The following is a 26921-nucleotide window of genomic DNA, read 5'->3' on the forward strand; positions in this document are numbered from 1 at the left end:
CCGTCCCATGTCATCACCAACCAGGTTTCTGATGGTGGTGGAAGACAAAACAGGGCCCCTGATGATGAGGGCAGATTGGTGTGAGGAGAAGCAGTCCTTCAAATATCCTAGGCCTAAACCATTGATGACATTTTGATTTGAAATTAGATGTCCTTTATCTTAAGGCTATCTGTGATCTCCCTGCTAATTGGGTAAAAGGGCACCTTTCAAAGTGGTGATTCTCTTTGTATTAAGCAGGGGCAGAGCAACTGGTCCTATTCCGCCCAGCACAGATCCATCCAGTGGCTGTTGCTGGTATCTCCCTTGTGTTTCTTCTTAGACTGTGAGCTCTTTGGGGCCAAGGACCCATCTTATTATTCTTTTTCTATGTAAACCACTTTGGGGACCTTTTGTTGAAAAATGATACATAAATAATAACAATAATAGTAATAGTAGCCACCTAATGGTGCAGCGAGGAAATGCTTGACTAACAAGCAGAAGGTTGCCAATTTGAATCCCTGCTGGTACTATATCGGGCAGCAGCGATATAGGAAGATGCTGATAGGCATCATCTCATACTGCGTGGGAGGCAGCAATGGTAAACTCCTCCTATATTCTACCAAAGAAAACCACAGGGCTCTGTGGGTGCCAGGAGTCGAAATCGACTTGATGGCACGCTTTACTTTAGTAGTGGTAGTAGTAAAAGCATCACCGGTTTGACCAGCCACCATGTTCTTGCTATATCACCTTAACATTACCTGTTCCACAGTACACTGTGATGGTGCATTGTTGGTGACCCTGGGAGTAAAGTGAGATAGACAAGATTGATGTATGGATTATTCTGTCTTGGCAGTGGGGGACTGGATTTGGTAGCTTTTTGGTCCTCTCCACTCCTGAAAGCCATGTACTGTAGGGTTGCCATATATGGCTTGTATTTAATGAAAAGTTTCAGTTTGAATTGGGCTGAATTTGGCAGCAAGCAAAGAGGATACAGGCATTTGCAGGGACCAAAGAGCAGTGTTCCTTCTGGCGTGCGCACTGCACACCTGCACGTGCTCACAGGGTTTTTTTAATGTCCGTTCAATTAATTTTAGATGCTACTCAGATTGAATCAGAAAAGCCCCACTCTGAATGTATATGGACACACACTGCCTTGATACTGCTGCCAGAACAAAACTCATTCCACACGAGATGAGATGGGAAAAATTAGAGGGACCACTGTCAAAGAGTCATTGGGGGAAATGCACACATAAAGGGATGCTATGTATAGGTGTTTATACATTAGAAGTCTCAAGGCCATGATGAAGAAGCCAGTGTGCTTCATGCTAAACATATTAGTGGGCATATCAGAAATCTGGTGGAACAGAGAGTGGGGTATGGTTAGTCTTGATTATAACATGTATAGAAAAGTCAAGCAAGGGCATAGTGCAGGGCTGACATTGCTCTGTAGGTCAGATGGGACATAGAGGCTGACATGAGGTGGAAAAGTAGTCCCACAAATTAAAAGGACAAGTTAGGCCAGGCCTGCTCAACTTAACCGCCCCCACCAGCTGTTTTTTGAACTACCATAATCCCCAGCCACAGCGGCCAATAGCCAGGGATTATGGGAGTACATCTCCAGGAGGGCCAAAGTTGAGCAGCCCTGAGTTAAGCAATTCTTATTTCCAGTGGGACTACTTTGAGTAATTTCCCCCATCATGCCAACCAGAGTCAATACATTTGGAAAAAATGTAATAGGAATAAACTACATAACTGCGGCAGGAAGAAATACCAGGCCTGATAAGCAATTTAGTACTGGGGACAAAATACTAGTCCAAGCAACTCTATCATCTGACCAAAACTCTGAAGGAGCTCCTGAGATGGAGAAAGACTTTAGGGAAGCAGATAAAAATGAAAGTGTCATCATAATGGATTGACTTCAACATTCAGGTCACAACAAAGAGACATAATGTCTGGATATAATGAATGATTATACCTTGGACCCTGTGGTCATAGAGCTTATTAGGGGGGCAGCAACCCTACAGTTAATTCTGAAGAGTGTCCAGGATTTATTGTGAAATATAAGCATTCTCAAACTGATTTAGAACAGTGACCACAGTGCTATCATATTCAACATATATGTGTGGAAAGTTGCCAAGAGGTCCAACATAGCCACACAAGTAATAAATATATTAATATGTTAAAAAAATTAACTTACAAAAAAAAAGAATTAGTTAAAAGAATGTTGAAAGGAAGAGTCGAATCTCCTCAGGACACTTAGAGGCTATTTACAGTTATGATAAGAGAAGCTCAGAATGAATACCATAGATCATGAGCACTGCAGGCAAGGCCAAGAGGATGCCCACCAAGCAGATTCACAGAAGCTATAAGGCACGAGCTCTCTTCCGAAAACAAAAGTCTTGCCCATATGAGAACAAAAAACGAGCACAAACCCTGGCAAAACCAAAGTTCATTTCTGATAGTCTTAGCAGAAGGCAAGGGGGAGTGGGTAGATCTGCTGCAGATGTATTTAACCAAATGTGAACTGTTTATCTAAATATTTAGTCATACGTCTCTCCAATATGCAATAGATTCAGGACAGACAAAAGAATGTACTTCTTCACACAATGTGTAAATAATTGAAAGAATTCACTACCACAAAATGTGGTGATGGACACTGACTTAGATGGCTTTAAAAAGGGATCTGGCACATTTATCAATGGTTATTAGCCACTGTAGTTAAATGGAATCTCCAGGCTGAAAGGCAGTATGCCCCTGAATATATGTTGCCAAGGCAAGCTTTTGCTTTATGCCCTGCTTGTGAGCTTTCTGGAAGCATCTGGTTGGCTTCTGAGTGAAATAGGATGCTAGTGTAGGATGCTAGTGAAATAGGATGCTAGTGAATTGGCCTTTGGTCTGATACAAGAGGCTCTCCTCCTTCTCCTACTACTACCACTACCACCACCACCACCACCCATGGGTATAGCAAGGTTGGAGTGGGCCCTAGGACAGGCAGTGAACATGGGCCCTTGCTGCCTTCTTCTACCTCACTCCCGTTTATTTGCTAAAGAAGAACTGTAAGGATACAGTGGGAGGAAAACTATACTCAGCACACACCTTTTCGCTTGCTCCTCTGCAAATAATGTCACACACTCCCCATGCACACAGACACTTTCACAACCCAGTTGTGCATTCCCTTGGCTCAGAAACCCTTTAAAAACATATATTCCTACTACAAGCACCTTCATATACAACATCAACACTAGCACAAGCAAGACAGCCAGTCAGGAGGAGAAGAGAGTCACTACCTGACACTTCCTGCCCCAAGAGGTCAGCTTCAAGCAGAAAAGACCTGAAGAGATCTTTTCTGCTTGAAGTCGAGTCCTCTAGTCAGGAGCCAGCAGTGTGTCACTGAGTCTGGAAGGCAGGAGGGGGAGAGTGAAGAGCAAGCTGTCAACCTGGTGGGCCTCCCTCCCTCAGGGCCCAGGGACACACATACCTTTGTTCAATTATTGCTGCACCCTTTACTACTACTACTACTACTACTACTACTACTACTACTAGCAGACTCAGGTGGTCATGTGCCTGTCAATTTAGAAGCAAAAGGAACCACTCGAAAATAAGTAGTGGTTTCCACATACTCAGGGAGACTCTCTAGGTACGCCGAATTATATGCTTTTGTAAGTTAAAAGAAAAGGCAATGAAATGGTCCCTCCAAAACAGCCTGACAGCAACCGAGAATACTCATAGGTGCCCCAGAAAGTTAAAGGTGTATGTTGAGTAACAAAACAACAGAGAGGGTGGGGACATAGGAGGGGGAATTGGCCTTTTTGAGCCCCCAAAAGCTTATTGTATTTTTCAGGCAGGCATTAGGGTTGCATTTGGCTGCAGTTTCCACTGGATATACAAGCAGAGAATGCAGATGGCTTCAGTGTCTATTAGTTTGGAAGCAAAACAGGGTTGCTCAAAAATAAGGTAGTTGCTTCTAAATATTCAGGGGGTTTCCTAGGCACACAGAAGTATACACACTTGTAAATCAAAATACAAGAGGACCCTGTTATCCACAGATCCGACGTCTGCAGTTTCGCATATCCCCATGGTTGGGTAATTGGCACCCAACCTCGGTATATGTGGAAAAAATGGCCAAAAAGGATTAAGAGTTGTGGTTCCTTAGCTTGGGTGTGGGTGGAAATGACTGGGTAGGTGGGGTCATTTCCACCCACCATTTTGAGCAAGGGAGCCATTTTCTGGATCTTTTTTGTAAAAAAAATAATAATGCAATTTTTTGCTGAAAAAATAAAAATTGAACATTTGGGGGGGTATTGCTGGACAGTAGGGATGTGCATGGAAGTGCCCAGTGCATGTGTGTGTGTGCAAAACATCCACGTGCATGACATGCGCATGTGCACCAGGCACTTCCAGTCCAACACGCACCGGGGTGGCAAGGAGATACACTGCTGCACCGCGAGACCTTTTTAAAGCACAGTGCCAGCAGGGGAAATACAGGGGGGGGGGGTGTAAGAGCACCCTCCCCAATCCTTAAAGGTAACACCCTGCCAAACATTTCAAACTGCCAGCCTTTTGAACCAGTTCAGCAGTCCATAAAAGGACCACCAAACTGGTTCGTGCACATTCCTACTGGACAGCTGGGATCAGACAGAACACAGTAGGGTGCTCCCCGTCCCCATTTCCCCCAATCTCTGCCCCTTTTGTGCCTTTTTGCTGGCTAGGGAACCTAACTGCCCTGATTCCAGAGCCAGCGTGGTGTAGTGGCTAGAGTGCTGGACTAGGACCGGGGAGACCTGAGTTCAAATCCCCATTCAGCCATGACACTAGCTGGGTGACTCTGGGCCAGTCACTTCTCTCTCAGCCTAACCTACTTCACAGGGTTGTTGTGAGGAGAAACTCGAGTATGTTGTACACCACTCTGGGCTCCTTGGAGGAAGAAGGGGATATAAAATGGAAATAAATAAATGGAAATAAAATTCTCATTGCCTCATTATCTGCTCCCCATGGAACAGAATCAACTCCTTTTTGTAAATACAAGTATAACCTGTATTTAACCTCTAACTTTCAAGGCTTCACCTTAAATTCAGAGTCACCTTCTATTTGGGTAAATAGAGTGCCTTTTATTTGGGGTCCTCTAAATCTGTCATTGCTGATGCATTGATGCAATGATGCACTGTCAGTGCTGATGCACATCACTGCTGATGCACACTGGATAATTGAGAAAGCCAAAGAATACCATAAAGAAGTCAATATGTGCTTTATTGACTAGAGAAAAGCCTTTGATTGCATCAACCATGTCAAGTTATGGAATATCCTTAGGAAAATGAGTGTCCCAGAACATCTCATTGTTCTCATGAGAAACCTATACACAGGACAGGAAGCCACAGTCCAGATGGAACATGGTGAAACAGACTCGGCAAAGGAGTAAGACAAGGCTATATAATTTCTCTTTTATTCAATTTATATGCTGAACATATACTGAGAAAAGCTGGATTGGAAGAAGATGAGCGTGGTTTTAAAGTTGGAGGAAGAAACTTCAATAACCTGCGCTACGCTGATGACACCAGTCTGATAGCAGAGAATGTGGATGATCTGCAGGCTCTAGTAATGAAGGTCAAAGAGCACAGTGAAAAAATGGGACTACAACTAAAAGTAAAGAAGACTAAGCTAATGGCAATGGGTACAGCAACCAGCCTCAGAATTGACAATGAAGACACTGAAGTGGTGGTTAGCTTCTGCCTTTTAGGATTGACTGTCAATAGTAAAGGATCCAGCAGTCAAGAAATACACCACAGACTTGCACTTGGTGGTGTTTCAATGAAGGCCTTTGAAAGAATATTTAGATGCCGTGACGTGTCTATAGCTACAAAGATTAGAAGCGTTTGGACAGTGGTTTTCCCTGTGACACTCTATGAATGCAAAAGCTGGACTTTGAAGGAGCAAGATAGAAAAAGCATTGATGCTTTTGAACTTTGAATTTTGGTGCTGGAGAAGACTTTTGAGGATACAATGGACAGCCAGGAAAACAAACAAATGGATCATAGAACAAATCAATCCAGAATTTTCACTCAAGGCACAAATGACCAGGCTCAAATTATCATACTTCGGACACATTATGCGAAGATCCAGCTCCCTTGAGAAGTCGGTAATGCTGGGAAAAGTTGAAGGAAAGAGAAGAAGAGGACGACCAGCAGCAAGGTGGATGGACTAGATTATGACAGCAATGAATGCACCACTTTGAGACCTTAAAAGCCAAGTTGAAGACAGATCATCCTGGAGAGAATCTATCTATGTGGTTGCTAAGAGTTGACACCAACTTGACGGCACTTAATCCAATCAGTCAATCAATCAATCAATCAGTCAATCAAACCTGACTCAAGTTAAGGCAGCCAGGCCCTCTCAGAAGTCAAAAGAGGCCTGGGCCACTTCCAACTTTTGAGCACCCTAGCCAAAATAAAAATAAAGAAATGACAACACATTGGCCACCTTCAGACATAGCGTGAAGCCTCTGGTAGATGAATCTGAGGTTAACCTGTAAATCATCCTGCAGACAATTGCCAAGCTTTGGTCTCGCAGCCTCTGGCTTGTGGGCAGAGGGGTCTCTCGCTCTTCCTGGTTCACTGAGGCTGCATCCCAGCATGCTCCATATTGCTCACATTGCCAAACTGTGGGCAAGCCTTCAAGATGCCAGTAGAGCGGCAGCCATTGGCCATGATCGAGGGGGCATCCTCAGTACAATTGTGCCTTTTCAGCATCAATCAGCCACTTTCGGCAGGGAAAGGGCATTTAAATCCATTCCTCATACCACCACCCTTGCTAGGGCCCTTCAACTATACAGGCTTGCACAAGCACAACTACTGGTATCGGGGGATGCAGAGGGGCACTAATTTTCTGTTACTCTAGGAAGGGATCATGATGACTTCCTAGAAGAGAATATAAGAATATAAGGGCAGGCAAAGGATCCTGGGGTTTGGTCCACTGTGACAAAGAATTTTCTTGGAATGGTAGACTGGGGCCAAGCAGTCCAGATACCCCCAACACAGTCCTGCCCCCATGTTGGCTTGCCTGTCGGGGATTAGCCCTTTAATGAGAGGGTCAGTCCACTGGGGAGGACCAGAGGCTCCATGAGCTTCAGGTCTCCATCAGTCTTCACTCTCATGAGGTCAGCCATTCAATCATAGGGGGCTCTGCTGATGCCCCCCCCCCGGTATCTCTGTGTAACAACAGAACTCATACTCTGCACCTTTCTCTTTCCACTCAACCCTTACAATACTTTCAAGGAGTCTGGGTCACTCCATGTTTCTGGGAGGTTCTAGGTGGGAAGAGCTGGCTAACATCAGGGATGGCTCCTAACACACAATCAAAATTCCTGGGCTGATTACAGGTTGGGGTCAAAAACCTCGGGTCGTTTTTGTAATGAAATAACAGTTTCACACATTTGGATGACCACGAAATTGAACTTTCAATAGCCTCAGGTTTGGCATTATTTATGAAGGCAGCCATAGAAATAAAATAAGGCATACACACACACGACACAATTTATTGTCTAAATTTGAGGCCCTGGACAAATGGCCCTCCTGGTCCTCCCTCTGATTGGCCCAGAAGGCAGCTTCCTATGATTTCTCCATTGTTTTCGATAGGCAGCTCTCATTTCCACACAGGGAAGGAAGAAGGGAGGGTCTGAAGGAACTGAGGGTCATTAAGTCATCATGAAATGCCGAAGCTGTCTGTTGAACTAAAAATAAATTAAACTCAGGAAGTGAGAGAGGGAACAGTTCTGATTGAACCCCATCCATAACAGTTAATAGGCAGCATCCTGAAGATGGGGATTAGAGTTGTGGAGGGAAGTGCTGCATTAGGTTAAAAACTCCTTTCCCTGCATTATATGGAGAGGTTTCAGGAGGGAAGAGAGAGAAAAGGAAACCTCTTTAATTCCCCACTCTCCAACACACACACACACCCTGCCATCGCAAAATATAAAGCAATCAGGTTTGGGGCTGGGAATCTTTTAGTGCTGAGCCTTTTAGTTATATATAGCCCAGCAGGGGAAGGTTTTGTATAGTTTTAGTTTTTGTTATCTGTGGTTATATCTTATTTGCTCTTTCTAATCCACCTCAAACAATTAGGAGGTATGAATGAATAAATAATAAGGATTTCAGGAGAGGTGGGAAGAAAAAAATGTTTTCCTTTCCGCCTGAAGCTTTCCCCTCCACCTCCAAGATGCACTTATAAGGTTCATGCTCCAGGCTGGCTGTAACCCTAAACAGAAGAGCTCCTGTTAGGAGCTGAGGATGCAGTGCAGTATTTTGTTGCACATCCTCGCATTCATAAATAATCATACCTGCCTAATTCAGCAACATCTTGTATGAAGAGGTGGTCAGGCTTTCAGAGTGAGGAAGCCTGCCCCTTGATCCATGTCTGCAAAATGGAAGCTTTTACATGCTGCATTGTAATTATTTCCCCGCATGCGCTGAGACCCATGTCCTTGGGCCTAGGCAAAAGGATAGGATTCCACCTAATTCAGCAGTCCCAGTCGAGCACCCCATCAGGGTACAGCAGCAAGGGCACTCAGCACATATAGCAGTACATATGATGTCGCTTTGCCCCCATGCTTATAGAACCATGTGCATACCAGTGAGAACTTTGGTGATGGGGAATCTGGTGAGACAGCACTTAGCACAAAGGGAGGACTTTGATGGAAAAGATAACAAAGACTAACAGCAAATACAGGAAGGGATAATTCTTGTGGGTGCTTTTCTGTGGGACTCCAGATAAGCATAAGTTGCAATGGCAACTTATGTTGCTATAACAGAGGTTGCAGGAACCCCATTCAGGTAAGCAAAAGGGGTCTGTCTCACCAGAGAGGGAGAGACCATGCCTCAAAGGAGAACTCCAGAGCATTCCACATCTACCCCCTGCAAACGCCCAAAGGTATGCAGTGCACTCAAACATTCATGACTACATGATGCTTCATGTCTATTGGTTCAAGAAACCTCTTTGACTGAACAAGCAGTAACAGTGTCTCCCATAAACAGGAGCATTGAACAAGTGTGGACTGTGTAGAAAGAGGAACCCCATTGCCACAAACCCCTGAATCTCCCACCATGCACTGGGGAAGATGGGAGCGGAGGGAGCCAATACCTTGTGAATACCAAATACTCAGTTCCACTCATTGCTAGTGCTGGCCTCCTATTTGAGATCCATTCTTCCTTGCAAGATCAGAGCTAAGGCACATTGCAACAGGACAAACCATGCCCATTCCCACATGTTATGTTCAGCACTCGTAAAAGTGTACAGTGTACACAGGTACAGTTATTCACATGTTATTTGAACCCAGTTATGACAGTACACTTTCCATCTCTACCATGCATTTGATGGACCTGTACCCAGGTCTACTTTTAAAATAAATGCAAGTCCAAAACTTTCACAAAAGCATATACTTGTGCACAGACAACTGAACACAGGTACAAGCATGTAACATGGAAGAGACAGATGGGAGTCCTCTTTCTCACTTGCTCCTTCTTAATGAGCAAAAAATTATTATTATTATTATTATTATTACATTTATATCCCGCTCTTCCTCCAAGGAGCCCAGTACTACATATTTAGGTTTCTCCTCACAACAACCCTGTGAAGTAGGTTAGGCTGAGAGAGAAGTGACTGGCCCAGAGTCACCCAGCTCGTTTCATGGTTGAATGGGGATTTGAACTCAGGTCTCCCTGGTCCTAGTCCAGCACTCTAGCCACTACACCACGCTGGCTACTGGCTATACCATCCCAGCTACTGTCAGAAGCTGCTGCTACCCTTCACTACTTCCATGTTTCTTCTGTCTCTTCATGATGACAGAAGAAACGTAATGAATCGGGAGAGGCAGACTGCAGTCTTTCTGGATTTCAGTGAACACAAGAGATACTTACTTTATACATTTACAGCAAAAAAACAAGAATAATGAACATAAAATAGCAATCTCTAAACAATGGAATCAAAAGCATAGACTATCCAGTCCCTATGCACTACTGAGCACAGTCTCACTTAAATGTGTCTCCATTTTCAATACACAGTTGAATCAGCATCACTGTTTGTTCCTGGGGTCTTCCTCTGTTTGGTTAATCTGCCTACTTCTCCCATCAGTCTCTCTACAGCTGTCTTCTCAGCTTCTAGTGTTGTCACAAACTGACCTTTTCCCTTGTTCTCCCCCAACACTTGATGACCCTTCTTTCAGTAGTCCAGCATCCTGTGACCTCAGAGGAGTAGGAAGGAGTGTTCAGTAGAAAGTGGTGGGTGATGGGCTTTCCACCTGGGAGACTACAAAGGCCACACCATGAAATTGCCTTCTGTGAGCTCTTCTGATTGTGGTTAGGGTCTAGACCTTGATCCTCAAAAGGATCCCTGCCTTGCCTTGTAGTTGTCACATCAACATCTCTCCAAGACAGGACTCAGCCCCACATTTCTGCTTTCCGTTACAATGGTTTCCTCCACAGAACTATCAAGCAGCTTCTGATGCTGCCTCTGCTGAGCTCTCTGTTTTAGTGTTTGTCTTTCCTTCTGTCTGTGGCCCTCTCTCTGGAAAAATGTATGTTCCTCCCAAACAGACACCAAATCAATGAGATCATTCACACAATCAAACTGTATTCTACCCAGGTTTGAGAGCTGTGTGTGCTCCCAATTTTTGGTTGTGTGGAAGCAAGGTAAGAGGAAAACCAGGGTAGAAGTGATTGTGTGGAAGCAAGGTAGGAGGAAATCCTGGGCAGATGTGCTTACGCAGAAGCATGGTAGGAGGAAAAGCTACCCAGGTTTTCCTCCTACCTTGTTTCCACACAATCACTTCTACCCAGGTTTTCCTTTTATCTTGTTTTCATTGCTAACATTGTGAATATTATTATATGTGTGGGACCTTTAGGATTGCCATGGAACCCAAACCATTTTCCTCAAAGGCTTGCCACTTATGGGCCTTCCTTGCAGGCTTCTCCCCCTAACCACTAATGGTGCTGACTGGCTGCTATAACTGGAATGGATTAGATGATGTTGTGTAGTTATGGATTAGATGATGTTGTGGCAGGCAAGTCTATCAGAGGTTTCTGATCATCAAATGCTAGCAACAAACAGAGTGTGTCCTGCTTGTGAGCATCCTCAAGGATCTGACAGACCACATTTGGAGACTGAATTAGATGAACCACATTGGGCAGACCCAGCAAGGCAATTCTAATGTCATTAGGACAGCTCAGTGAGGAGAAATATCCAAACAGCACACCTTGACGCATTCTACCGAAGCCAACTGAGAACAGAATATGCTCTCTGGATGACCAATGGAAATCTTCCTCCCTCAGTGTTTGATTCCTCCTGTGTGTTAGCATCTGCTTTGGCTGTAGCCGTAGAAAATTTTTCAGTGCAGAGGGGCCATTTGGAGGCTAGCTATTAGTGCATTCTGTAATTAATCTCCGATTACATGTGCAGAATGCATCCATCTGCAGTGCAATTTTTTCCATCTTCTACTTACTCCAACATCGAGGGTGGGGGTGGGAATTCCTGTCCTAGTCAAAGCTGCAATATCAAGGAAGCTCATAGAGCTACTAAAGAGTAAGCATTTCAGACTTGTACCCTAAAGACTCCTGCAAAATGCCAGGAGTGATTTTCTAAAATGAGGGATGCTTCGATAACACACCTTTTGCCCTTTAAACCTGTCTACCCAACAGTGAAGGCTGGTTGTGGTTACTCAGTGCTAAAGGAAGGGCACTGTAGTTTGCCCCTGCAGAGAGGCACTCTCCTCTTCATTATCACTTCACATATTCCAGAGCTTAGAGTTGGCATTGAAAATAATTTCCAGGACTGAGCCCTGGCCCAAATTCAGAATGGCCAAAAGTTTACAGATGTCCCCAGATCCTAGACTAGCCTATCTGTTGTTGCCTGTGACACCAGGGCCTTTGCCAAGCAAAAAGACCTTTCCAAGCACAGATGTGCATGGATATTCATGACAGAGTGGTTTGAGGTGAACAAATGGATTTCCACAAATTACATTTCCAACTTTGGGTACAGAGAACACTAGCCAAACTTTGCTGGGTTATAGTCCAGTCATAGGAATCTTTACTCAGAAGCAAGTCCCACCAAATTAAACTGGGAATTGCTTCCTGTTAGGTGTGCTTAGGATTGCAGCATTAAGACAATATTCCTTTCCAGAACATATTTATATGTCTGCCTTCTCTCACCTAAGACCCATTCACACGTTATGTTCAACACTCGTACGACAAGTGTACAGTGTACATAGGTACAGATTTGTACACAGGTGCAGTCATTCACATGTCATGCTCAACTCAGTTACAGAAGTGCATTTGCTATCTGTACCATGCATTTGAAGGACCTGTATCCAGGTTTACTTTTTAAAATGAACACAGGTACAGTCATTCACACAAACACATGTATGGGTGTACAGACATTTGTACACTTGTACAGCATAATGCCTGCATCGGGCTCTAGTCTATAGTGAAACAGTACCTAGAGCACAAGAAGAAGATATTGGTGGATGAAATCTCAAAAAAAACAAACAAAAAAACCCTACCCCCACCCACCCCAAAAATAACCCAGAAGGGGATTGCTGATACACCTGTTTCAGAAACCTGGCTGAAACAGATACCTGTTTCTGCATTTGCTGGACCAATAAGCAGGTTTAAAGCTAACCAGACCTTGGAGAGTCCAGGAGGAAACCCTGCATTGCAAAGCATAGCCAAACATTGGGGCCAAGCTTGCTCAGTAAGGCAACCAGAAATACAGCCCCAAGGGCTTAGAGGAGGGTCTCACTGCTGTTCCCATTGAACCCTGGCCACAGCTGTGTTTACCTGAGCAGACCCATTTAGCAGCCAGCCCCGTTTCTCCAGGGCAATTGTATGGCATCCCTCTTCCCACTCTAATGCATTGCTACAAAGAAGCCAGCTGCGCTCAGCTCCATGTCTCTTGGCAAAGGCACCAGGAAAGGATTAGTTTGCTTACCGATATTTCAGTGAATTAGGGCTTAAAGCAGGATGGATGGGTAAGAGAGTGGGCAGCTGTGCATATGTGTGGAGGGGCGGGTGGGGGAAAGGGATGTTGATTTTTTAAAGTTGGCAGCACAATTCTGTTTACAGGGAGATGGAATTAAAAGTCCTGGATTGTAACTATAGGCTGACTGGAAAGAATCAGCTGCTGCATGGTCCTTACGTGATCCCTGGATAGATAGGGGGAAACATGCTAGGGAGAAAATTGGGTGGTGGGTGGGGGTGACATAGCACAAGCCAAACTAGCTCTTTCGCCGCCCTTGGATAAGCAAGCAGAAGCCCACCTGGGGGCTGCCCCTTTCAGCATGTGTCACTTTTTAATTACATGGGTATTTATTTGCATGTCTGTCCGGCCTTAAGCCACCTAATGGCGCATTGGGGAAGTAACTTGACTAGGGAGCAAGGGGTTGCTGGTTCAAATCCCCATTGGTGTATTTCCCAGAATATGGGAAACTCCTATATCAAGCAGCAGCAATATAGGAAGATGCTGAAAGGCATCATCTCATACTGCGCGGGAGATGGCCATGGTAAACTCCTCCTACCAAAGAAAACCACGTGCCTCTGTGGTCTCCACGAGTCAACACCGACTTGACAGCAGAACCTTACTTTTCTTTATGTCCTGCCTTATTTGAGAGACTCTGAGGCTCTTCTCACGATCGGCGAGAAGAGCCTGGATGGGGTTTGCGGGGAGAGCAGGCTTAGCCCGCTCTCCCCACACACAAGCAGGTAGTCTGCTCCGGGCGGCTGAAGTGGCCGCCCACACGGCTGCTGGCTCTGTTATAGAGCCGGCTGGGGCTGGGAGGATCAGGGGCTGCGTGGCCCTTGGAAGATCTGCAAGCACGCAGGGCATGCTGGAGAGACCCCCGAGCTGGGAGGCTGCTTTTCAGCCTCCCGGTCAGGAGTTTACTCGTGAGTTGCTGTGGCATAGAGCTGCGCCGCGGCAACTCACGATCAGAAAGCCCGGGTTAGTGGAGCTCTGCTAACCTGGACTTAGGGGAGGGCTACTTAAGCAGGTGACCCGCTTAAGAAGAACCACCAGGCTCGCAGGTGAGCCCGGTGGTTCTCACGATGGTAGAAAATCGGGCTAGTGGAGGCTGGTCCGATTTTCTACCATCATGTGAACAGCCTCTCTGGGTAGGCTGAACTCATACAAGTGTTGAAGGTCAGCATATAAATGCATAATATAAAATAAATAATTGTACATCTTAATTAATAATATAACATAAAATATCCCTGCTGAGCAAAGAGGCACTGTTTAAAGTGGCAACTTATCTTATGTTTAGCAAGAGGAGAGCACTGTCCTTGTTCAGCCCAGAATTATTATTATTTTTTAATTATTTACATTTTATATCCCGCTCTTCCTCCAAGGAGCCCAGAGTGGTGTACTACATACTTGAGTTTCTCTTTCACAACAACCCTGTGAAGTAGGCTAGGTTGAGAGAGAAGTGACTGGCCCAGAGTCACCCAGCAAGTATCATGGCTGTATGGGGATTTGAACCCAGGTCTCCCCAGTCCTAGTCCAGCACTCTAACCACTACACCAGAATGGCACTTCTACATGGCCGGTATGTGTGTGTGTGTGTGTGTCTGTCTGTCTGTCTGTGTTTAAATTGTGAGTCCTTTTGGGACAGGGAACAATTTTTTATGCCTTCTGTTAAGTAAAGCACATTAATAACCTTTTTGTTGAAAAACGGTGTATACAATTCTATTTATTTATTTATTATTATTTATTTGAATCCCCAGTGGTATGTTTCCCAGACTATGGGAAACACCTATATCGAGCAGCAGCGATATAGGAAGATTTGAAAGGCATCATCTCATACTGGGCATGAGATGGTAATGGTAAACTCCTCCTGTATTCTACCCAAAACAACCACAGGGCTTATGGTCACTAGGAGTTGACACTGACTCGACGGCACAATTTTTCTTGAAAAGGCTCAGGCTTTAGAGATGTTCTAGAGGAAAGGAATTGCATAAAAATATGAAGCAGCTACCAAGTACACTTCTCTAGGTACAGATAGTTGTGTTAAGAAGCCATCCTTGAGAATCATGCTGAGTGAGAAAGAAATAAAGAAGCCAACTCTGAAGTGTGTATAAAGTCAAAATTGTTTGCATTCCATCAGCCATGACCAGCATCATCTTGAATTGACCTGGAAGACTATAGAAACCAGGACAGAACCTGGAGCTCGGCTGTAAGATGTTCTCAGAAGCCCACTCTCTCCTTTCAGAAGAAGAGTCGCTCTGTTCTGCTCCAGCTGCAGCCTTCAAAGTCTTCAAAGACTGCTTCACACAGAGTTGCCAAGCAGTAGCCTTCTCTGTAGGTGCTCCTGGGCTCTGGAATGCACACTCTATGGATATTAGAGGCTTAAGAGTTTAAGCAGCCTTTAAAAGAGCCCGAAAAACATATATCTTTTTGGCCTGGCCTTTAGTGAGTACTGAAATGATTTTAATTTTGTTTTAATGAGTTATTTACTTTTGTATCTGTTTTTATATTTGTGAACAGCCTAAAGCCACCTGGGTGAGGCAGTATAAAAATCTAATAAGTAAGTAAGTAAGTAAGTAAACAAACAAACAAAGCAAATAAATAAGCAAATAAATAAAATAGTGAAGTCCTAAGGTATGAATTGCAGCTGTCAGGGCTCCAAGGAGAGACTAAATAGAGAGCCCTTTCTCACGACTGGTGAGAAAGGGCTACAGGATCAGTGGGGAAGAAGCCTTAAAAACCTTGCCTCCCAGCAGACGATCTGTTCCTGTTTGTTGGGGGGGCAGATAGCCCACCTAAATGATTGCTGGCTGCTGCTGGTAACTTGGAGGGTCGGGGTGCCGGGATGCAGTGTCCCATGCCACCCCACCCCCAGAAATCCCATAATGCACTGCCCAAGTGTGCAGTGCTCCCCTCACCAAAGCTGGCCCATCCTGGCAGTTCCCACGCACAGGCAAAACTAGGGTGGGGCAGCCAGGGCACATGCCCTAGGTGCCACTGGGGGGGGCGCCAGTGCCATGCTGCCCCCCCTCCCCAATTCACAGATTTTTTTCATATATATATATATTTACCTGTAGCCCCCTTGGGGGGGGGCTTCCTAAAGGCCACCGGGGGGGGACTGCAAAGGTTCCCCTTCCCCCCGCCGGCCTCTTAGATCACTGCTGCAACCTGTCCCAGGCTGATTTTCAGGCCTGTTCGGGCCTGCAAAGATCAGTGCGGTGGCCATTTTGGAGGTTGCCGAACATGCTCAAAAGGCCTCTGCAAGGCCTGGCAAGGCATAGGACCTCACAGGGACCATTTGAGCATGTGCAGTGGCAATTTTTTTAAAAAAAAAATTTAAAGGCTGCTGAAAACAAAAATGGCTGCCACACATGGCCTCTGCGAGACCCAAGTCTAGATTTTTCCCTGATCTAGGGAGTCGGAAGAATGCATAATTGTTGGCAAGGGACCCGAGCATTTAAAAAACAGATATAAATGGCACAAAAATAAGTGGACAAAACATCCCTTAAAAAGACAATGTTGGTTTAATACCTTGTAAGCTGGCAAAACTGAAAGGTGGTGGGGAAAGGCAAGGAATACAATGGAAATATACACTCGCATGCTGTTTAATTCTCTATACAGAGCTCTACCTTTATCTGAATATTTGTCAAGCAATCTGATTATAAGGTTTGTGGGATTTCAGGATTGGAAAGTGCCTGCCTTTAACTTGTGTGGTGCTTAAAAAAAAATTCACAGCCAGAAATGTTGCATTTTCAATGTATTGCCATCCCGGCATTTCCTTGGGAAGGCGACTGGCACATATGTGCCACATGTGTGGTTGTATGTGTGTATGCATGTGTGTGTTGCTTACACCCTGTTTCTCCTGAAAGTGTCTGAACTTGTATTTTTGAGCTGATATTATGGTAAAGTTATCTAAAAGATGGGTGTCAGATGTTTGGACAGGGACACATGTTCAGTGCTTGCCCTAGGCGCTATTTTCCCTAGATACGACTCTTTCCCACGTGCAAGTAAAACCAGAATTGTCTTCATTAGCCAGGTTTTGCCTGCATGTGAGAACAGCCTCAGCATATCTTTCTATTCTGTAGAATCTTCTGCTGGAGGATATTTGACTACGTAAGTTTCTACATAATAATGACAGGTGGCATGACTAATAGTCCTGTGGTAGCAATCATGACTTGTCCCCTTAGCTAAGCAGGGTCCACCCTGGTTGCATATGAAAGGGAGACTAGAAGTGTGAGCACCGTAAGATATTCCCCTCAGGGGATGGAGCCTCTCTGGGGAGAGCAGAAGGTTTCAAGTTCCCTCCCTGGCTTCTCCAAGATAGGGCTGAGAGAGATTTCTGCCTGCAACCTTGGAGAAGCCGCTGTCAGTCTGTGAAGACAATACTGAGCTAGATAGACCAATGGTCTGACTCAGTATATGGCAGCTTCCTATGTTCCTAAGACTAGCCAATAATTTGTATGGGGACCTCAAAAAGAAAGATGGAACAGACGATTCTCATGTAGTAGTCTGCATGGATCTCTGGCCCACCGGATGATATTAACACCAAAACAAAATAGGGGGTCCTTATCCTGAGCTGAATTTTGGAGCTTCTCCGACATCTTTATTATCTAAGAAGTCATTTTGCCCCGCATTACACTGGCCTTACACAGCCTGCCCCAAATGGGGAGATGGGTGGGGATAACATAGCATAAGCCAGGCTAGCTCTTCCTCCCTGCCCAAAGTGCCCTGTTCCCTGTCAACACTGCTGCTGCCCTCTAGAGGGTGCTTCCTGAAGTCACCACCAATGGTCACCAAAAGGTGACCAGCCCTGCTCACCTGAAATAAAAGGGCACCACTTAACTCAAAAAGACCAGTGCAAATAAAACATGTTAAGGTATATCAAGTTGAGATACAATTTCACAATATATTATATTGCTCTAAGATGCAATAAATAAAGCAGATGCACTGTTGACACACCAAAATCTGTAAGCATTGTACAATAATATTTAACAACTGCTGGAAGCATTTCTAGCCAACAGGTTTTCCACAGTGGCCCATAATTCTAAGCAGCAATACACAAAGGGAACTGTCAGGATGGAACTAGTTTGTTCAGAAGGGTTACTGTTTATTCTTATGTCATCTGACGTCAGAGTCATCTGGCAAATCATCAAAGGAGAAGTTTATATGTATGAAATAGGACAGCTTGATTATAAACCTTTTAAAGAATGAATATGAATTAAGCCATGGTTTACCTAACTGAGCCGATGAAAAGACTCATTGGCTTGAAACGTGTCTGTCAATTATGGAATTGTTGCTTATTGACTTTTGCTGACTCATTCTTTTTGGACTGGTTCTAGATAGACCTTTGTCAGAAGTGCATCTGTGACATTTACTTTTGATATTTTACTTATTTAGTGAGTTTATGAGATGCCCTTCAGTTTCTTTGTTTGTTTGTTTTTAAAAACCTCCCCAGGTGGTAGTCACTTTAAAATAGAGAAACAACAAATACATTAAAATAAATATAGTATAAAATCAAGATAAAATTGTGGAATTCGTACTCATAGATTTCTAAAAACAAATAAATATAGGAAATCAATCCAATCCTGCCGGCACCATATAACAGTAACCAAACGCAGCTGCAAAATAAGCCTGAATGAAATAAAGGAGTCTTTGCTTGTCACTGGAAAGACGTCAATGCTGGCAACTAGTGAGCTTCTCCAGAGATGGCATTCAGAGAGGTACTACAACCAAGAAAGCCTTTCCCCTGGTCTCACCACCTCCTAGCTTCAGAGAACACAGTAAGGTTACAGAGAAAAGGTTACAAACAAATGTGAAAGAGTCTGCAGCTTATTTCAGCTGTAGCTCATGGCTGAAGAGAGAGACCAAAACAAACAGCCATCTCTGGAGAGACAAAATGGAAACTAACACTGGAAGAACAAAGAGGGGAGGAGTCCAGCACTTTTATCCATGATCCTAACCCCATCCAAAACAGTTTGAACTCCACCTCACTTGTCAGATTAATTGTTTAACAACTGAATCTTTGTCTTCTCTGGATTGTCCTTCAGTTTATTGGCCCTGATCCTATCCATTCCGAGACACTTCGGTGGAAAGGAAAGGTAGAGCTGGCTATCAGCAGTATATTGAAGTCACTTAACTACAAATATTTCCACTCATCAGTTCAGTAGCATGAAACCTGTCAATCTGCCACAATGTGAATGCCATGGGGCTGAGCAGTAGTCAACCAGCAAAACCTCCTGGAATTGGTCATCCAAGTAAGAGTGGGACCTCTGAATTACAATGCTTCCAGTCCCTAACCCAGACAGCCTATCCAGACTGATACCGTGGTCAATGATACTGAAAGTCACTCAGAGTTCCAAGAAATTGACATAGTCACACCTCTACCATCCTTTTCCAATCATAGGCCATCCATTACAACCAAAACAAGCCTAAAACCAGATTGAAATGGATTCAGATAATTAGTACAATCCTAAAGCGACTGTAAGTTGTTCAGCAACTACATACGAACCTTTGCTCCGGAAGAGAATATGTGTGATTTTAGGATACTCTCACAGAACTACATCCTTTAGAGCAGCTAGGATCACCTCCTCTGATTAGGTTATTTTCTTCCTGGACCCAGCCAGTTAATCCTCTCCTGCTAGACTTTATAAACCATGAAAGGCAACATGTCAGGACTCAGCCAGACCTGGACCCCAAAGATGCCTCTGCTGATGAGGAAGAGGAGCTGAGCCCTGCAAGAATTCTGAGCAATGACCACAATCTCAATCAATAGCTGGAGCTGGCTCCATGGAAGGATCCTGAGATCTTAGTGGATCCAGCACCAACACCACCTGGACCTCAGGTTCTACTTAAAATCCTTCCCAAGAGCAATGGTGGCACTGGATGTGAGCCAAGATCCAGAACTAGAGGTGGAGCGCCCCCTGGCTGCACCTCCGCCTTTTGCTATGTGCAGCTCTTCTTGCCCAAACTGTGACACAAAGGTTGAACAAACAAATGATTGGCTGCACCTCACAAAGCACCTTGTCCACATGCATCAGGCCACAACAGTGGAAAGTAATCCAATAAAATAGGAACAGGTAATGCTCTAAACACATCTGTGGACTATACTTCAAAATTAATAGTGTCTAAGCTGAGGTGGATCTGAGTGACTTTCTCTTCAAAATACTTAGCAAATAAGTCACAAATATACCCAATCAAATCAAACCCTCTCTTCCATCCAAAATCTAACCAGTATGACTCTTCTCCCTCCCAAACCAAACCATAAAACAGGAGCTGTGAACTTTTGACCCCTGCACAGCTTTTTAAAAAACAGAGTGCATAGGGAGTAAGCAAATACATATGCAACATAGAAATCTGTAACAAAAAAAGAGGAGGGTCAGGCCTCATTCCTTCACAGTACCCCTTTGTGAGAGCTGAAGAGTGCAAGTTCCAATTGGAGTTGAGGCTAGAGTCTTGGAGAGCCAGGAGAGAAGAGCTGAGAAGAGCAGCTGAAATTAGAGCTGAGAAGTCACTGGGAGAGTTGAGCTAAAACTCTCTGAAGAACTGAAGAACACTCAAAGCAGCTGAAAAACAGTCTGGAATTGAACCACCAGAACTGGATAGAAAGAGCAAGACCTGAGGCTGAGAAGGCCAGGCTCACTGCAGAAGCTGACTAGAGGTGATTATAAGAAGACTCCTGGTAAGGACACTACGTTAGGGAACATTATTAGGTACAGGTTAGATTGGATGTGTATTTCTCCTATTGTATTTGTTCCTTATGCTCTTAGGGTTGCTGTTTCTTTGTATTAAATTTTCCAAAAGAACTACTGTTTTGAACTGAACTCTTTTAAAGTAAAGTTTTCTTGTTTTGAATTTAGAGATTTGTAGCTTCAGTCTGTTTCTTCCCACCCCATGCTTAGAAGCCATTCCACCCTACCCAACTTTGAGAAAACTAGAGGATTTGAAGGCTGTTTCAGTAGACACAGCCAGGAAGAAAGAAAAAATACAGAAGTCTACTTGATGGTAGCAGTGAAGCTTAAGATCACAGGGCTGGTTGAGACCGGGCTATGAGAGGTACCAAGACTTCTTTCACATCACTGTCGCAAACCTGGCTTTCAGGCAGTCATGTGGCCTGTCTGCTTGCTTCTTTGAGGCCACTGTTGTGTCTCAGAGAGAAGGGGGTTCTTTCATTCTGGTTCTCCTCCTCCTGATGCCTCTGTCCCCTAGACTTGCTCTTCGCTGGAAGCCAAGTCTATCTGTCTCCTCAGTGGCACAGTCCTTGATCTAAATACCTCTATGCAACAGAATCCAAACAGAATCCCCCAGTCTGCTGGGAGTTGATGGGAAGGAAGTGCCATACTTCACCCAGGACATCAAAAGAACTGGATGTAAGCTGACTGGTCCAAGTTGACTTCAGAGTCAGTGATGTCATTCTACACAAGGAGAAGATCAGTGTTTTGAGTATGGACAATGCATACACAGGTTCAAAGCCTTCCACAGCTGAAAATTCAGGTGTTGCATACCAGAGGCTGCAGTTTGGCAACAAAAACAAGCAAATGATTGTTGCACTTGCTCCAGTTCCCCAAATGATGAGAAGTTTCAGGGACCGACAGAGCCTGGGATTCTGGTTTCCTTTAGAAAGAGAGTTACTACAGACTGACAATATGTCTTTGTAGTATCTGATTTTTTAATACAAGTACACAGGAGGATGGATGGAACATGGTTGGAGACAGAAGATAGTAGGATATTCTTACAAGTCAGCAACAACTGGAGGGGCTAAATCCTGCCTCTGAGATGCTGCAGTTTCCTGCATGGGCTACGCTATTCCAGGCCCTCTCTAGAACCATTAATGGAGTCTATCCCCCTAGCTAGCAGGTTGCTCTTTTTACACTGGCTGAACACATACACCTTTCATCCTACACTTTCCCCAAATCTCTGCCAGAAGGCAGGAAATACATGCCTTAGTCACATACAGTCAATGGCAGCCTCTTCTAGAATGAGAGCCATCTAAGATCATGGAGTGTTGTTAGCAACATATTGTCCAAATATCTTCATCCATTCGCCAGTGATTAAACCTACAGAAGAATAGCCAACCAGCCAAGTAGCACAATCTCACAACATTATTTTGTTCCAATTAATTTGTTCCGGAGTCTCTAAGTTGGCAGCCACTCTATGGTGGAAGAGGAAAGGAGATAGTTGGTGGCTTGACATTTTTGTATTATTAACAAGCTTCCTACCTGCCTCCTTGTCCCTGCTGGTATTCACAAGGGACTTAGCCCTGCAGACAGAAAACCACATTTTGCCAATTTAACAAAGAAAAATCAGGTGCACCATCCTACTCCCACCCCAACTAATCCCTTTTCAAAAGATTATGCCACACACCGCAGGGGCTGTTCCCTTCATTTGTCAAGACAGAGATTAAATGTAACGAACTAGCCAGTGTAGTAAATTCAGGGGCTGTCAGAACTAAATTACACAGGCACTAAGATGTATCAGCTGTACATCTCCATTACTCTTCTTGTGCTGCTGAAGGCCTGTTGATCAATACAAATTTTTCATCGGATGACAATGAGCATTCTCCATCTACAGGGCTAAAAAAAGTAACTATCCAAGGAGTAGTCAATCTGGTCATTTTAATAATTATGTAAGAAACTTTTCTGAGCAGCCCTTAGATACTTTGGAATTGGGCTCAGAGTATTCAAGGTATAGGATGTGCTATGCTAACAATTATTTAGGTAGTCTCACAAGAACTAACATGTTGGGTCAGACTGATTTTTCATCTAACACATACAAAAGATCACAAACTGGGCAAGATGGTTTCTATCCTCAATTGTTGATAGAAGAATCTGGAAGTCAAGTATCCTAAAAGCTATGGAAATCATAGGTAGTAGCCAGAAACTGATGCAACCTCCATGACTGATCTAATCCTGCTTTGACTGTCATTTATGTTAGTGGCCATCATGCTTTCCAGTGACTATGCATTCCATAGGTTTAATTGCGTTCATGTAACAAAGCAGTTATCTTCTGCCTACCCTACTTAGTTCAATGAGCGTGAATATGAATACTCTCTTCCTATACCAGTAGAAGTCATTGCGGTTCAGAGAAATGGAAGCACCATTTATTCAAGTACTACTCATGTATATCAAACTGTGCATCGTGTGTCTTGATTAGCCTCACAACATTCCTGTGAAGTAGGTCAATGTAATTCTGAACTGTGCTGGGGCCTTCAGCCCAATTACCAATCTCTTTCTTGAACCACACTATGTGGGTCCCTTGAAGAACCAGGGTTCCATGTAGGAGGCTGGAATTACATGTAGAAGGGTTACATGTGAAAGAATCCAGCAAATACAATTAGCATGTGGGCACAGATTTCCGACCTCAGGCCAAGCTGCACTGAAGCCTCCTGCTGCTGTGGCTGGGGAGGAGCGGGACTATATCTTGAATTCAGAAACGCATGTATAACCCTGTGCCTCATTTGCCTTATTCTGTAGGAAGCACCATTCACGCAAGTGTAGCAACTTGTTACACTTGCTGTTTGCTTTTTGCTGTTGCTTCAGTTCTAAGTCAGGGGTTTCCAGCACTTCCCCCTCCTCAGATGTTGCTGGACTACAACTTCCCTCCCAGTCACACTGGCCAAAGGTCATAGGGAATTGTAGTCCAACAAAGGCCAAAGGGAATTGTAGTCCAACAAAGGCCAAAGGGAATTGTAGTGCAACAACATCTAGGAACCCAAGGCTGGGGACTCCTCCTGCTCTAGATCAGAGGCAGAGCCACCACTGAGCGAACAGGTTCAAAGAACCTGGTTTGGTGCCCCTCAGGGGCCATGCCTCATGCCCCAGACATGCCCCCAGATGGGGCAGCACGGCCCCATTTTTGAGCTAAATTGGCCCGCGCTGCATTTGCTGCGTGGCCAGAGTGACTCTTTCTGCCTTTTAAAAGTAGGGAGAGCTGCTCCTGGACACACTGCAAACACAGCACTGGCCGATTTGGCTCCCAAACAGGGCCGCGTGGCCCCATTTGGGAGCTAAACCATGCCCCCCACATCTGATGTCAGATGCAGGGGGCATGGCTAAATGCTCCCTGCTTCTGACATCAGATGCAGGGGGCTGGGCTAGTGGGGCCACGGCAACAGCAGGACCCGGGTCACCGCTGGCCTCCCTCTGCTCCTGCTCTAGATGGTAGCAAGCGCATTTTTAAATACTTGAGCTTCAGGTAAACCAAATGTCTGAATAATTGAATTTTTATTTGGGCGATTTATTTTCTGTGCACAATGCAATCTCATTTGTCCAAAAATAACAACAACAACAACAACAAAAACCATGGGATTGAGTATATGCACACACAAAAAAAGAAGGAAGCAAGGAAGGAAGGAAGGAAGGAAGGAAGGAAGGAAGGAAGGAAGGAAGGAAGGAAGGAAGGAAAGTATGGTAATCAAAAGTTCATGCAAATAGGCAAACTGACTCCCTATGACTATGGACTAGTGGTGGTGCATAGTGAAATCAGACAAGTTAAATAACTGAAGTTTGGCCAATAGAGCAGGGATTTTTGCTGTAGTGTAAAGATTACAAATATTTGTTTTTAAGCGGAAAGTTTTGATTTATGGTGATTGTTTCTAGCAAAAAGCATCCCCCATCACCAAACGAATGGAACTGATTGCATGAGACAAATAGTCAATAAATCACCAGCAGTAAGATCCATAGTTCTATCCAGTCAATTTCTATGACAACATTTTATCCCCAAATCCCCAGTAAGAACAAGCTTCTGTCTCCAGAGAGTGATATTTTTAATCAAACAGTTATTGTTTGTTTAATCCGATCCATTATGCTGATAAATCCAAAGGCTGCTCTATTAAAATCAGTGGGTTTTATTCCAGATCTACACACACAAATCAAGACCCAAACTGGTCCCTTTTTGACAATATCTGAGCATCATAACGTAGGTGTGAGTCTGGCAGTACCAAAGGAAGTGTGGCATCCTAATGCCCAGAAAGTTTTAAGAAGTGCCTCGACTATAATGAGCAATGCTTTGCATATATTTAGAGATCAAGCCTCCCAGTGTCTACTCCACATTTTTCATCAACATTGGCAGGCAAAAGATGGGGCTGTTATTCTCGCTTGTTTTGACCTTCAAGAAACGCAAACACAGAGAATGAAAGGCAAGGAAGACATTCTACTCACTTTGTCCTTCAAATTTCCTGATGATAGTATCCAAGTAGGTGTTCTGGGGGGCCACATGTCCTCTCCTGACAGGCATTTTCAAATCTTCTTTCACGCCAAATGTCTAAAAAAAAAGTTCCACTCTGCAGAACAAGCTGAGCCGATTGGAGTCACCGGTGGGAGAGGGAAGAAGAAGCTGCAAATCTGTCCTGGTGCCCCCAGGGGAAGCTAGTTGGCAGACCCCCACTTCTTATGCCCTGTCGCCTTGAAGAAGAGAGCCCCCTCCTATCTCCCACTTCCTCCTCTAGGCTTTCTTAGCTCATGGCTAATGCAATTCCACCAAAAGCATGGGGGATGTTGAAAGGAAGGGGTGAAAGAGGCACCAGAGGGGGGAAAAAAGAAGGGAGAAGGGGTGGGAGGCACCAGGTTTTTCTTTTTTTTTTTTTCAGTTGCTGATGCTTAGTCATCAGTGCCCCATTCCATATGAGGTTCTCGAAAAGAGTTGTCAACAGCAACAGCTGTTAATCTGACAATAGCCAGCAGCCACCTCCCATCTCTCTGCTGGGATGGTAAAGAGACAAGAAACCTGAAAGAACTCTGCAGGGAAGATTCGCCTCTCCCTGCTCTACGTAATACACTGGATATGGCTGTTGAGGGGGTTTGGGCTGGAAAGAGGGTGCGTGCAGGGAGGGGGCCTCTTTCCGTCACCCCCTTTCCACTTCTTAATAGCCCCAGCGGCAAAGAGCCCTTTGGAAGGAGATGAAGGCAGGAGCTGTTCTCAGCCCGTGGTGCTGAAGCGCCTGTCCAGTCGGGGATTGCACCCTGGTTACTGGTTGGTTGTTAATCCGGGGGCGGAAGGAGGGAGAGCGGGAGTGGGAGGAGGGGGGCTGTGAAAAGTGAGGGAAAACACGGGCTGATTTACATGGGAGGAAACTTGCAAGACGAGGTTTTGCTGAAGCCGGTTTGCTCAGCTCTGCGCTTGCAGCCACCGGGGTGGGGGTGGGGAGAGATGTCGGCGCTGCTCTCTATAGTCGCTTGCTAGGGATCAGGAAAGGAGACGGGGATGAACAGGGGATTCCAGCCCCAGCCGCTCGGGAGAGGGAACCCCCACCCCCACCCCCACCCCACCCCACTTCTTAGCAAATAGCTCCTGGCACATACATTGTTTAGATAAATGGTAGATAACTATGGGGTGGTGGTTTTTTTTGGGGGGGGGGTTTAAAAAAAATAGCAAGATTTGGCTGGAATGAATGCTTAGGACTTTGGTATACCAATCAAGTATTTTGAATTTAAGTATCCTCTCTCCAAGCTTCCCATCGAGCCTTCCCTAGAACGGCTCTCACCAAACACCTCCCCTTTAGTCTTGCTTTCTAGGACTTTTACCTATCATTTCCTTCGATCCCCAAACATACTCATTTCTGCACGGTGCTCCCTACACCAGTGGTGAAAGAAAAAAGGGACAGAAAGGTCCAGAACGGCCAGCACATTATAATGGGGTTCAGTGTGTGGAGGTGGCGGGAAGTGGGGGCAGGATTTCCTCTTTCATCACTGAGTTTGGGCAAAGGATATAATTCCCGTTCATCATCACCATCGCCTGAGAGAGCTGTGATAAAAATACTAGTAAGAAAGTGTTGATTGTCGCAGAGCTTTTGCTTTATTCTCTAGCGGCCAGAAATGTTTTTAACTGCTCCTGAAGAAGTATAGGAAGCACATTTTCCCAGTAACAGACATTTGCTCAGCAAAATTTATGGCCTGAATCCCCACCATTTTATCCTCTCCTAGTAGCAGCATGCTCTCAAAGCACTGCAAACAT

At 44.7% G+C, this 26921-nt stretch overlaps 1 protein-coding gene across 1 annotated transcript in view; it reads right to left on the bottom strand.

Annotated features, from left to right (window-relative positions):
- KCNH6 (potassium voltage-gated channel subfamily H member 6) overlaps positions 1–25388 on the bottom strand; it is a 130621-nt gene extending 105233 nt beyond the window's left edge. The window contains exon 1 of the mRNA XM_053266299.1: positions 25130–25388. Coding sequence (XP_053122274.1) covers positions 25130–25205 — 76 coding nt within the window. The 5' untranslated portion in view covers positions 25206–25388. The remainder of the gene's footprint in view (positions 1–25129) is intronic.
- Between the last annotated feature and the right edge of the window lie 1533 nt (positions 25389–26921).

The sequence above is a fragment of the Hemicordylus capensis genome, chromosome 6 (genome assembly GCF_027244095.1).
Source record: "Hemicordylus capensis ecotype Gifberg chromosome 6, rHemCap1.1.pri, whole genome shotgun sequence".
Taxonomy (NCBI): Eukaryota; Metazoa; Chordata; class Lepidosauria; order Squamata; family Cordylidae; genus Hemicordylus; species Hemicordylus capensis.